This window comes from Oryctolagus cuniculus, chromosome 1 (assembly GCF_964237555.1).
Source record: "Oryctolagus cuniculus chromosome 1, mOryCun1.1, whole genome shotgun sequence".
Lineage (NCBI taxonomy): Eukaryota > Metazoa > Chordata > Mammalia > Lagomorpha > Leporidae > Oryctolagus > Oryctolagus cuniculus.
The window spans coordinates 17,434,894-17,448,967 of NC_091432.1; the positions used below are offsets into that span (position 1 = coordinate 17,434,894).

Below are 14,074 nucleotides of genomic sequence, written 5' to 3' on the forward strand. Positions count from 1 at the left end.
CATGCATTCCCTGGAAGAGTTTTTTTTTGTTTTTTGTCTGGCTTTGATTCCTTCGAGAAAAGTGTCAGTTAACATTTTAAGCATCATGGAAGAGGCATAGAAGTTATCTATAGGGATCAGTAACACAGCCAAGAAGAATGTGAAGAATTACTGAAGATCATAAAAGGAGACTTTACTGAATAAAAACACATATGCTCTTCGTGGAGGCCAATTTTCAAATACATAGAGATATATGAACTTCCATAAATAAATAATTCACATTAAAAATTACAGACCTTTGTTTTGTGACTAGTTTATTTTACACTGAATTTACAAACATGCAAACACAAAAATAGGCATTTTTCTCAAAGAATAAGGAGCAACTATAAGGATATTTGGTTATAAAAAGGCATTATACATGAAATACACAAGCATAATACATTAAGTGGAACAAAAAATGTAGAAAATATGAGTCGGCATTGTGGCACGGTGGGTAAAAGCCACTGCCTACAATGCCTACATCCCATTTGAACACCAGTTCAAGTCCTAGCTACTCTGCTTCTTATCCAGCTCTCCACTAATGCACGTGTAAAAGCAGCAGGATATGGCCCAAGAACTAGGGTCTCTGCATCCATGTGGGTGACCTGGAAGAAGCTCTGGGCTCCTCTCTCCAGCCTGGCCCAGCACCAGCCATTGCAGCCATTTAGGGAGTGAACCAGTAGATGTAAGCTCCCTCTCTGTCTCTAACAAAGTCCTCTCTATAACTCTGCCTTTCATATCAATAAAATAAATCTTTTTAAAAATGTAGAAAAGGGGCTGACGCTGTGGTGCAGCGGGTTAATGCCCTGGCCTGAAGCACCGGTATCCCATATGGGCGCCGGTTCTAGTCTCGGCTGTTCCTCTTCCAATCCAGCTCTCTGCTATGGCCTGGGATAGCAGTAGAAGATGACCCATGTCCTTGGGCCCCTGATCCTGTTTGGAAGACCCAGAAGAAGCTCCTGGCTCTTGGCTTCGGATGGGCACAGCTCTGGCCATTGCAGCCATCTAGAGTGTGAACCACCAGATGTAAGACCTCTCTCTCTGTGTAACTCTGACTTTCAAATAAATAAATAAATCTTTTAAAAAATATAAAAAAAGAATAGATTCATGAATTGTATATATGGGACTTTAGAATACAGTGCAATGGGATTTCAAGCAAGAATAAAAATATAATTATACAACTACAAAAACACTCATCTAGAAAATCAAACTTCACCCCTATTTATTTTCTTACATTAAGATAAATTCCAAGGGATACTGCTCTATCATAGAAAGTTAATCCCCTGCCTATAGTGCTGACATTCCATATGGGTGCCAGTCCAAGTGTTGGCTTCTCCACTTCGTGTGTGTGTGTGTGTGTGTGTGTGTGTTTTGACAGGCAGAGTGGACAGTGAGAGAGACAGACAGAGAAAGTTTTTCCTTTTACCATTGGTTAACCCTCCAATGGCCACTGTGGCTGGCGCGCTGCAGCCAGTGGACCACACTGATCCGAAACCAGGAGCCAAGTGCTTCTCCTGGTCTCCCATGCGGGTGCAGGGCCCAAGGTTTTGGGCCATCCTCCACTGCACTCCCGGGCCACAGTAGAGAGCTGGACTGGAAGATAGGCAACCAGGACAGAATCTGGCACCCTGACAGGGACTAGAACTCAGTATGCCAGCGCCGCTGGTGGATGATTAGACTATTGAGCCACAGCCCCGGCCAGCTTTTCCACTTGTAACCCAACTCCCTGCTAATGTGCCTGGGAAAACAGCAGAAGATGACTCAAGTGCTTGGGCCCCTGTACCCACATGGAAGACCCAGAAGAATTTCTTGGCTGCTGGCTTCGGCCTGGCCCAGACCCAGCCATTGTGGCCACCTGAGGAGTAAACCAGTAGATGGAAGATCTTTATCTCTCTCTCCTTTTCTTCCTCTCTCTCTCATCACATCAGCTTTAGAAAACTTAGAATATCGCTAATGAGAATATCTGAGAACAAACAGATCTGTATAGAAAGACATGAAACAGTCCTCAAATGACTCAAATGTAAACTTTAATACACAGTGTCATATATAGACATACTTAGATATAATTATGCCTGCATTTACAAAGTTTAATATTTAAATAATCAAAACAGTTCATAGTGAACATTCTGGGAGTAGCACTGAATGACATTAATGAAGGATTGATAGAGTTTTTATTATTTACACAATTTACAAAATTGTATTTGCATAATTGTATATCACTATACTTTTCTTGCTATACTATCATTTGTTTTATTTTATAAAACAGACGTGTTACATACTAAATATTTCATATGTAATATAATTGAATTTGAGTAAACAGAATTTTCTACATAGCATTAAAGTATTAAAGTTGCTAATTGTATTATAAAAAAGGCAATAAAAAGGCAAAAATTTGAAAGACAATTTTAAATATGAATAGATAAAAATTATTAAAATCACTGTAATTATAAAAAAGTTGGCCATAGTTCATTAAATATTGTGTATTAACCATCAGTCATATATGCATTATAACATACTATGTGAAATGATATAAAAACATTAAGTAGCCTACTAGAGAGAAAAATTTATTCAAAAACCAAGCATAAGGTTAATTCTTTAAGCATAAATAATATAAGATCTTTGAAGGAATATGTGAAAAATCTGCTTTCAAAAGTCTCTTGGGTCCAAGGAGATGAGCCCAAAAGCGAAATGACTGTCTTCATGGAAAGGGTAAACTTAAGTTCTATCCAATGATACTTGTCTCCCACGGAGTTTCTTCATGGCATTTGTCATTTCTGAGTTTCTCAGAGTGTAGATTAAGGGGTTCAGCATGGGGGTTATGACTGTATAAAACACACTCACTGATTTGTCAATGGGGAAGGTCCTAGCAGGTCTTGCATACATGAAAATGCAGGGAACAAAGAAGAAAACAACCACAGTGATGTGAGAACCACAGGTCTGGAGAGCTTTCCGTCTCCCTTCCTGACTATGGTTCTTTAAAGAGTTCCAGATGACACCGTAAGAGATGAGTAAGAGCAGGAACACAACAGTGCAGATCACACCTCCATTGGCCACCACTAAGAGACCAGTGACATAGGTATCAGTACAGACAAGTCTCAATAAGGGGTACATGTCACACATGTAATGATCAATGATGTTGGGGCCACAGAATGGGAGCCCATAAATAGTGCTGAGTTGAATGACTGAATGCAGAAACCCTCCAACCCAGGACACTACCAGCAGCACAACACACACCCATCGCCTCATGATAACCAAATAGTGCAAGGGCTTACAGATGGCCACATAGCGGTCATAGGCCATTGCCAACAGAATAAAGACCCCTGATCCACCAAAGAAGTGCTCTATGAAGAGCTGGGTCATACATGATTGGAAGCTTATGGTGTGTTTCCCAAAGAACAAGTCTGAAATCAATTTAGGAGTAATGGCTGAGGAGTAAAAGACATCCATAAAGGATAAGCAGGCAAGAAAGAAGTACATTGGTGAGCCCAGGGTCTTACTGACAGAGACAGTCACAACAATGAGCAAGTTCCCCACCACAGTCAGAATGTAGATGATCATGAACAAAGCAAGAAGTATTTTCTGTCCCTGTGCATTCTGTGTAAGGCCCAAGAGCACAAAGTAAGTCACATTGTTCCTGGATTCCATCTCTTCTTTCAAAGCTGCTGATTTCAGATGTAGGATATTGTTTCCCTAAAAATAACGGGAAATTCACTAAATATATGAAAAGTTTAATTTTTTATTTATTCATGTTGAATCAGCTAAAAACATGCAAATTATTAAGAGGGGTGAGAAATGGCTCCCTACACTCAGTGATTTGATACATAATCATTCATTCAAAGAATGACAAACCAAGTTAATAACAGTCATAAAAGTATTCACATTATTTTAAGGGGTAACAAAGCTAAGACATCTTAATCATACCAGAATATTAGAAGGCTTCTCAGAGGTAGAGCATCTAACTTAACTAGTGAGAAAAAGTGGTAATGACCTTGAAAGCGGGTAGAAATAGAATACATGAGGTAAGTATCATATAAATTTACTAAATTATAGCAGCTAAAAATCACTGAAGGTAATTCACATATTCAAGGTGCATAGAACTAATTATTCATAGATCTTTGCCACCAGATTGACATCCCAAATTGGATACCATTTACTATTTCTAAAACCCTTTAAATTATTTCTATTAACCTGGTCCTTCCCAAGTGTTTTTCACATGTTAAAATTATATCACCTGCCACATTTTTATTCATGCTAAATATCATACAAGATCTTTCATTCCACTATTCCACTCAGATAATTCATTAATATATTTTAAAAAAGTGCTAACTCTACCTTCAGATTACCCCCAAATTATATCATCCTCAGCACCTCCCAGTTTCCTCCACTCTACTTTAATAGCCCCTTTCAGGTTCTCATTACTTTAATGTTCCAGATTAAAATAATCTACTCACACAAAATAGCCCAAATGATCCCTTTTAGATCTCATTCAGATCATATCACCATCAGCTCAAAACTCCTACAGTAACTTCCCATTCTACTTTCAACAAAATACAGTATTTCTATACTGCCTACAGGAATCTTGATGATTTGGTTCAATGCATCTTCCCAAATTCATTTCTTGGAAGATTCCAAATCTATCCTATTCTAGACAGTCTTGTTCTTCAAATATCATTATGCTTTTCCATTTCCTTGATTTCATTTTAATACATGGTAATTTCAGAAATCAGAAGCAGTGTAATGCTACAATAAATATAAATATTAGGGAAATGTGTATTGACGTCTACATTTTTATTTATTGATTCAATCAAAAACCTACATTGTGGTATACCTTAGATATAAAGTAGACTTTGAGATATCAGAGATTCTGATTACTAATTTAGGATCAAGATTTAAAGGCCAGGAGTCACATCATAAGAAGAGAAATGTTGTGTTGGCTTTTCATCTAACTCTACTACATTATCAAATAGATTTATAGTGTTTGGCTTAATGATCCATAAATAAAACGTATGTTTATATGTAAGCAGAAATAGTTTTACGTTACTCATGTTTTGGGAAGTCCTCACCCTGAGCTATACTTTTCAGATGTGTAAACAAAATATTCTATATATTTACTTAGGTTTTTTGTGAGGATTTAGTGAGTTGAACTATATGAAAGTAATATTACAGTACTTGGAAAATTATGGATTAAAGAATAAACACTCCATTTTGTGCACATTGACATATATCAGAAGTTTATTTCCCTCTGAAATGCAAAAACGCAAGATAATGAAATTTTCATCTGCTAAGTCCCATCGAAATAGACAAAAGAAAATTTAATGAATGGAAATACTAACAGTGCCAGAACACCTGGCATTAGTTTTGCAAAATTTTTTCAAATGCTATGATTTTCACACGTTTCATACGTATAGATCTATATACACATAGACACATGTATCACCACGTGTAATGAATAAGATTGATATCTGTGGTAATATATGAGAGTTGTTCAAATTCTACAGTTGAATAAACAGATCCAGATAATTCAGTTAATTTTTCCATGATTATGTATTTTTCAGTGACAGAAATGTAATCAGAAACTAAATTTTTTTTTGAGCTTCAAAGCCCTTTTTAAGTTAGAGAAGTCTTTCAACATTCCCATTCTTCCAAATTCAAATAGTATTAATGTCCTACATAACAGGAAAATATACACAATTAAAAAGCCTAAATTCTACTATTACATGTTTCTCTCACCTTTGGAGCCTTATTCAGAGTCTGAAAGAAAGCTTTTTAACTGATGCATTAATATGTAGAAATGTCTTTTCCATATTTTATGAAAAGACAGAGACACAGAGAGATTTTACTTCTTTAGTACATACTTGGTTTCTCATGATCATGCCCGTTTTCTTCACAGTCTTCTAAATATTTAATAAAATTATAATTACTTGCAAGTCATAGTATATCATAATATACAAAAAGAAAAATTAGAAATTCCACATTAGGTAAACGCAGCAGCAAGATAAACAAACCCAACCTCTGCATAAGCAACTAGTCATGTTACCATGAAATTTTGCCTCTAGTATTTTACTTCTTTTCTGGTAAATTCAAACAAGAAAAATTATTCAGATATTTGATCATCTGACCAAATGTTTTTGTGGTATTTTGGGAAAACATTCTTGCAATAAGTAATTGCTCATCTGTAGACAGTTGTATTGCATCTTAAGAGTACAGCATCCTCCCCAAAAGGGGCCAAAATCACTGGACGATGTATATCTCCTAACCTCACATAGCCCTGAGACCTGCATCTGGAGCTTGTCCAAGATTCATGCTTAATTAAATTCACTGGGATTTTCCACAAAATATTTAAACATTTGTAAATAAAGATGTCACTAGATCAGTCACATGACCAGGGTCAGGGAGACTCAACAAAGAGGCAAAAAGTACTTCATAACCATTGTTGAAGCTATTTCTAGGCTAGAATAAAATATCAGTCTTTATGTTCCAACAGGATATGTATCACTTACTTCCCCTACCTTGTCTTACCTCTGACTTAGCTGTAATAACTAAAATAACAAAAATTAATTCAATCATTCATATTCTTAAGAATTTTACTGAATGCCTATTTGATTCCAGGTTCTAAACCACAAGCAAGAGATGCTTAGTTAACAAAACACACACACACACACACACAATAGGATGAAAATTTCCCTTCAATGACCTTATGTATTTTAAGAGTCAAACATTAAAACTGTTAACAGCTTAATATAGGCAATTATAACTTGTGACTGATGCTAATATGGTGACAAATAAAGTAATGAGACAGAAAATAAGGGGGAGGGGAATTTATTCTGTTTAACACGGAAACAGCCATATAAAAAGCTGACATTTAAGATGAAGTACGAAGAATAAGACAAGACTACCACAGGAAGTACTGTTGCATCTGGAAAGTTATAACACTGAAAAATTCCTTGTCAGTTTCAAGATAGTAAGAGGCTGTTGTACACGAAGGAACAGTAAACCTTGCTAGGCAGGGCATACCTACCAAGGAATTTGAATTGCAGGACCACCTGCAAGGCAAGCATCACACAGGAGTGCTGTTTTAAGTCTCAGTTGCTCCACTTCTGAACCAGCTCCCTGTTAATGCGCCTGGGAAAGCTGAGGAAGCTGGCCTAAGTGCTTGGGCCCCTGCTACCTAAACAAGAGGCCTGGATGGAGGTCCAGGACCCTGGCTCATTCTGGTCCAGACGGCCCTTGCAGCCTTTTGTGGAGTAAGCCTACAGATGGAAGGTAGCACCCTCTTGCTCTCTTGCTCTCTCTCTTCCTCTCTGTCAGTTTCTTCTTCTCCTGTAACTCAACCTTTCAGATACAGAAATAAATCCTTTAAAAACTGAATTTGAATTTCATTTGAAGTTATTTTAATACATGTAATAAAACACCTAATACCCCAAAATGTGTACAATTTTATACCTCAAAAGCATTTTAATTTTATATAAATAAAACACCAAAAGCAAATATAAATAAATAAATAAGAAAAAACAAAATGACAATAAGGAGAATACTGCAAGTCTCCCAATTAAAAATTTGGAAATTCCCCACCACAGGTTGGATTCAGGCAGCTACTATAGCACCTGCATTCTGTACCCGCATGACAGCCCAGCCAGCCTGTGTCACAGCCAGATCTGCACCACACAAACCTTTCTGTACACCATCTAAACCCCTGACTGTGCACCACTTGAACTTCCCTTTCTTTTTTAAAATTTGTTATAGGTTATTTATGACAGTTAAGAAAGAAAAGGGGTGTGAGGGAGAGAGATATCTCCCATCCAATGGTTCATTGCAACAAAGGCCACAATAAAACAGGAATAAGGAATTCCATCCAGGTGTCCTGCATAGGTGGCAGTGGCCCAATCACTTAGACCATTACCAGCTGCCTTCCCAGCCAAACAGAGCAGCCAGAACTCTAACTGATGCGCTGATGGGGGTTGCCAGCATCGCAGGCAGAAACCTAAATGCTGCACCACAGCCCACCTTCCACACACCTCCAAGCTCCCCTTTCATGTAGTGGAAACAAGTTCCACAGTGTTGCCAATTTAGAACAAGCACCCACAGGAAATACCCAACATGGCAGCAGGCTCTGACTCTGAGATGACACTGTAATGTCATTATGATAAAATTAGCATGGCTGGTACCTCCACTCCAATCATGCATCTGACACCATGACACACTCGGTATCTCCCAAAAAGAAATGGGTGATACTCGAGTCTGGCCCCTAACTCCACCCACTTTTGAATAGTCAGTTAAGACCCTCCCAGACAGCTTCAGATAAGTACCTCTGCCTTAGGATGGTTTTGTTAGGGGCATTTTATTCATTATATCTTTCTTTCTCAAGCTTGCCCACACTTAGTTCTTGAGTTTGCACTTTGTCTTTGCATTGAGTAATTTTTTTTTTCTGTATAACTTTATGCTGACAACTTGAATTCTTTCATATGTGGAGAGTAATGCCATTCTAGTGCCCTGTTGCCCACAAAAATTCTTATTTGTGTTTCCCTTTCCACAGCCACGGCCATAGAGGTATACAGTAAAAAAAATGTGTATATGAACAATCTATACATTTATCAATTTTCTTGCTCTTCAATTTCTTCACATTCCTTTAACTACTTTCCTTACTACATGTAGGTCAGAAAAAGGGACATCCATAAGTTTTAAAGAAATAAACAACTGTCTACAACGTGAAACAAATTTGTGAGATCCAATCTCCAGCTATAAAAATGATCAGTGATGTGTAGCAGCCCAAAAATTCCCCTAGGAACATTCAATCACCACATTAAATAGAAAGAGTTATATTTTTCTCACCCCGCAATTTGGATGCAGACACCTGGCTAACAGAAGCATCTTTGTAAGTTAAAAAAAAAAAAAAGAATCAATTGAAAGGCAGAGTCGGCCGGTGCCGTGGCTCACTAGGCTAATCCTCCACCTTGCGGCACCGGCACACCGGGTTCTAGTCCCGGTCGGGGCGCCAGATTCTGTCCCGGTTGCCCCTCTTCCAGGCCAGCTCTCTGCTGTGGCCAGGGAGTGCAGTGGAGGATGGCCCAAGTACTTGGGCCCTGCACCCCATGGGAGACCAGGATAAGTACCTGGCTCCTGCCATCGGATCAGCGCAGTGCGCCGGCCGTGGCAGCCGTTGGAGGGTGAAGCAATGGCAAAAGGAAGACCTTTCTCTCTGTCTCTCTCTCTCACTGTCCACTCTGCCTGTCAAAAAAAAAAAAAAAAGGCAGAGTCACAGAGACTGGGAGAGATAGAGAGATAATCCATCCACTGATTCACTCCCCAAATGGCCACAACGGCCAGGAATGAGCCAGACCAAAGTCAAGAACTTGGAACTCCATCCTGGTCTCCAAAGTTGGTGCAAGCAGTCCAAGCACTTGAGAATTTTCTGCTGATTTTGCAGAGAGGTGGAATATGTTCCAGATTCAGCATGCTCCATAATTGTATATCATAAATCATTTCTCATTAGACATGCTAGTCAAGAGTCCGCATTTTCAGGTAAGAATTATGGAGTATACAAATTGCCAACAACATTTCACTCATATGAAAACATAGTATGAGAGACAGAAGGATGTGGGATCATGAGTACCAAATCACAGTTAAATAAAACAGTAAGTTCTTGGCGTCACACATCATGGGGGGAAGACTATAGTTCCCAATATCTTATTATATATTTTACGAGTGAATAAAAGAGAGGAATTGGAAGGTTCCAATCATAAAGTGATGTCAAAGGAGGGGAAATGTTGATTATCATGATTGGCTCAGTTTGCATTATATGCCTGTGCTAAGTGTTAAGTCATCAATGTACGCAATTATCACTAATATAAAATTTTAAATAGATATACTTGCATATACCAAATTGAACAAAATGTCTCCATTTCTATTTATCAACAATAATGGAATTTCATGAATTTCAGAGGCATTCAGTTAACAAGTATTCATTTCACAAAAATAATTACTCCTAAGTGAGTTAAGTAGAGATGACAGTAATTTCTTTGTTGAATATTTCTTAAGAATTTATTCTGTGCCAACCTTTGGTTGAGGTGCTGAAGATGTTGTATTGAACATACATCCATACAGGTAACACTACTAATAAATATGTCACTGCATTTTAAGTCTTTACATATTCTGATAGAATGGTATGTTGACATCAAAATCAGAGTTAAAGGCTTTTTTTTAACTCTTAAAAAAGCATTGTCAGGAACAATCTGACCAACCACTGGATTACCTACAAGTCCTCAGAAGTATGAGACCAGTGAATCAGAAAAGAGGAGAAACGGATTCAGATATGACCAAGGGGTGGGAGCTTTTCTTATCACTAGGAACTCCTTCAAGTACAGTCAGTTTTTACCAGTTCATCACAGCAGGGAGAGATTATACATAACCCTTTCAAAAACTTTAGCGAAGCACCTTAGGCAAGTTGAAAGCTTCTATTTTAATTTTAGAGCAATAAGGAATATTCACGATAACTAATATTTATGAGCATTCAGTTCCACTAAGATTTTACATAGCTCAACTTATTAATTTAAAGGGGTAATGTTTCCCAAAAAGCTCACATTCTAAGTGACAAAGATAGAAAGTGAATTCAGGATCATCTTCCTGAAAGAACAGGCTCATGACCACAGTCATATACTAAACCCTATCACCCATTTTTAAAAATGTACATATAATGATGATCCATCATATCAATATAAACTAATTAAACACTAAAATTAAGACTTTCAATGTAAATGACTAATCAAGATTATAATATTATTGAGTTTTATTGAAAATAATGCATGAAGGGGGCGGAGCCAAGATGGCGGAATAGTGAGGGCGCACACCGATAGTCCGGGAAAATTTAGTTTAATAAAAGGGGAGTTACGGTAGCCTCAGAAAAAAGAACCAGGAAAATATTGCAGAGGAAGCTCTTCTGGATCGAGTGGCTGTGAATCGGAGGACCTACTGGGAGAACAAGGTCGCCCACCACGCGGAAGCCGAGCCACGGGACCGAGCCGCGGAAGCCGCAGGGTCTGCGCACCAGTGCTCGAAGGGGAGTGCATGCCACACAGACAACAGCGGGGAGACTTGGGACGTCCAGGGCTCCGAGTCCACACATCGGCGCTGGAAGGGGAGGTGAGCTCAATAACCCGAGACATTGGTGGGGAAACAGGGGTCAGAATCTAGAGGGGGGCTGGAAAGTGCAGCAAACTCACTACCAGAAAGAAGGAAAAAAAAAGCTTCGGGGTTTCTCTTCCCCCTAACCTTGCAAAGGTTGCAAGGCTGCAAGCCTTGAAGAATTCCCAAGAGACAAAGAGCAGGCCCCCTCTCTGGATTTACATATCAACAGCGGAGAGCTAAGGAACTGAGTCACTACAATTCAGTAGCCTAGGCAACCCAGTGAGAGTCCAGAGGAGCCTAAAGGGACTCTGGGGGTAGAAGCCATCGACTGGAAGCTAAATACCATCAATTCTGCACAGCCCTGCAGTGCGGTGTTACTTACCCCCTGAATAAATAAAATAAATAAATAAATAAAAAGAGAGAGATTTACCACGCATAACCTGAGGGTGTCACCTTTGCACACCCTTAACCAGGAAGAACCAAGCAGAGCTCTCAGCCCGCACCCATCTCAGGCCTCCAAGGCTCCTCCAACAGCAGGCAGTCCACTTAACACGGACATAGTATAAAATAAAAAAAAAAAAAGCACAGTGACGCAAGAAGAATTAACTATGCCAAGTAACAAACACAGAAATCGAGGGAACAAGATCAACGATGACAATATGATGCCTCCAAATAAACAAAACACCCCAAACCAAGATTATGAAGATGATGAGATAGAAGAAATGCAAGATATGGATTTCAAAAAATTTATTATAAGAACATTTAGAAGTTTTCAAAAGCAAATCCTTGAACTACAGAAATCCTTATTGGACAAGATTGAAAATCTCTCTCGTGAAATGAAATTTTAAGGAAGAATCAAAATGAAACTCAGAAACTAGTAGAACAGGAAAGTGTGATAGTGAAGAGAAATCAAAATGAAATGAAGAGCTCAATAGATCAAATGACAAACACATTAGAAAGCCTTAAAAACAGAATGGGTGAAGCAGAAGAGAGAATATCGGACTTAGAAGATAGAGCACAGGAAAACATACAGTCAAACCAAAGAAAAGAAGAGGAAATTAGAAATCTAAAAAATATTGTTGGGAATCTACAGGATACTATTAAAAAAACAACATTCGAGTTCTAGGAGTTCCTGAAGGCATGGAGAGAGAGAAAGGATTAGAAGGCCTTTTTAGTGAGATACTAGCAGAGAACTTTCCAGGTTTGGAGAAGGACAGAGACATCCTAGTACAGGAAGCTCATAGAACCCCCAATAAACATGACCAAAAGAGATCCTCACCACGACACGTGGTAATTAAACTTACCACAGTGAAACATAAAGAAAAGATCCTAAAATGTGCAAGAGAGAAACGTCAGATTACTCTCAGAGGATCTCCAATCAGACCCACAGCAGACTTCTCATCAGAAACACTACAGGCTAGGAGGGAATGGCGAGACATAGCACAGGTGCTAAGAGAGAAAAATTGCCAGCCCAGAATATTATATCCTACCAAGCTCTCATTTGTGAATGAAGGTGAAATAAAGACCTTTCATAGCAAACAGAAATTGAAAGACTTTGTGGCCACTCGTCTGGCCCTGCAAAAGATACTTAAAGATGTGCTACACTCAGAAACACAGAAACACGGCCATCAATATGAAAGAAGGGAAAGGAAGAACACCCACCAGTAAAAGAGCATGGGAAGCTCAAAGCATATACTAGAAAATATTTCCAGGAAAATGGCAGGGCAAAGTCACTACGTATCAATAGTCACATTGAACATTAATGGTCTGAATTCTTCAGTTAAAAGACACCGTTTGGCTGACTGGCTCACAGAACACAACCCAACTATTTGTTGCCTACAAGAAACACATCTCTCTAACAAAGAGGCATGCAGACTGAAAGTGAAAGGTTGGAAAAAGATATTCCATGCCAACAGAAACCAAAAAAAAACAGGTGTAGCCATATTAATATCAGACAACATAAACTTTAATACAAAAACTGTTAAGAGAGACAAAGAGGGACACTATATAATGATTAAGGGTTCAATTCAACAGGAAGATGTAACTATTATAAATGTATATGCACCTAATTACAGGGCACCGGTCTATTTAAAAGATATGTTAAGGGACTTAAAGGGAGATTTAGATTCCAATACAATAGTACTGGGGGAATTCAATACTCCACTATCAGAAATAGACAGATCATCCGGACAGAAGATCAACAAGGAAACAGCAGATTTAATCGACACTATTGCCCAAATGGATCTAACAGATATCTACAGAACTTTCAACCCTACATCTACAGACTTCACATTCTTCTCAGCAGTGCATGGAACCTTCTCTAGGATTGACCACATACTAGGCCATAAAGCAAGTCTCAGCAAATTTAAAAGAATTAGAATCATACCATGCAGCTTCTCAGACCACAGCGGAATGAAGCTGGAAATTAGCAACTCAGGAAACCCCAGAAAGTATGCAAACACATGGAGACTGAACAACATGCTCCTGAATGAACACTGGGTCATTCAAGAAATCAAAAGAGAAATCAAAAATTTTCTGGAAGTAAATGAAGACAACAACACAACATATCAAAACTTATGGGATATAGCAAAAGCAGTATTGAGAGGCAAATTTATAGCAATAGGTGCCTATATCAAGAAATTGGAAAGGTACCAAATAAATGAGCTTTCAGCGCATCTCAAGGACCTAGAAAAACTTCAGCAAACCAAACCCAAATCTAGTAGGAGAAGAGAAATAATTAAAACTAGAGAAGAAATTAACAGGATTGAATCCAAAAAAAAAAAAAACTACAAAAATCAGCCAAGTGAGAAGCTGGTTTTTTGAAAAAATAAACAAAATTGACACCCCATTGGCCCAACTAACTAAAAAAAGAAGAGAAAAGACCCAAATCAATAAAATCAGAGATGAAAAAGGAAACGTAACAACAGACACCACA

General features: G+C 38.4%; 1 protein-coding gene across 1 annotated transcript; it reads right to left on the bottom strand.

Annotated features, from left to right (window-relative positions):
- Window positions 1–2,733: 2,733 nt before the first annotated feature.
- Window positions 2,734–3,666, bottom strand: LOC100351809 (olfactory receptor 4A47-like). Its single transcript, XM_008272570.4, has one exon. The coding sequence runs from the start codon at window positions 3,661–3,663 to the stop codon at window positions 2,734–2,736; it is 930 nt and encodes a 309-aa protein (XP_008270792.2). The 5' UTR covers window positions 3,664–3,666.
- Window positions 3,667–14,074: the final 10,408 nt, after the last annotated feature.

Bases quoted from the DNA above. Each gene is read 5' to 3' on its own strand.
- LOC100351809 (XM_008272570.4), bottom strand. From the start codon at position 3,663: ATGGAATCCAGGAACAATGTGACTTACTTTGTGCTCTTGGGCCTTACA.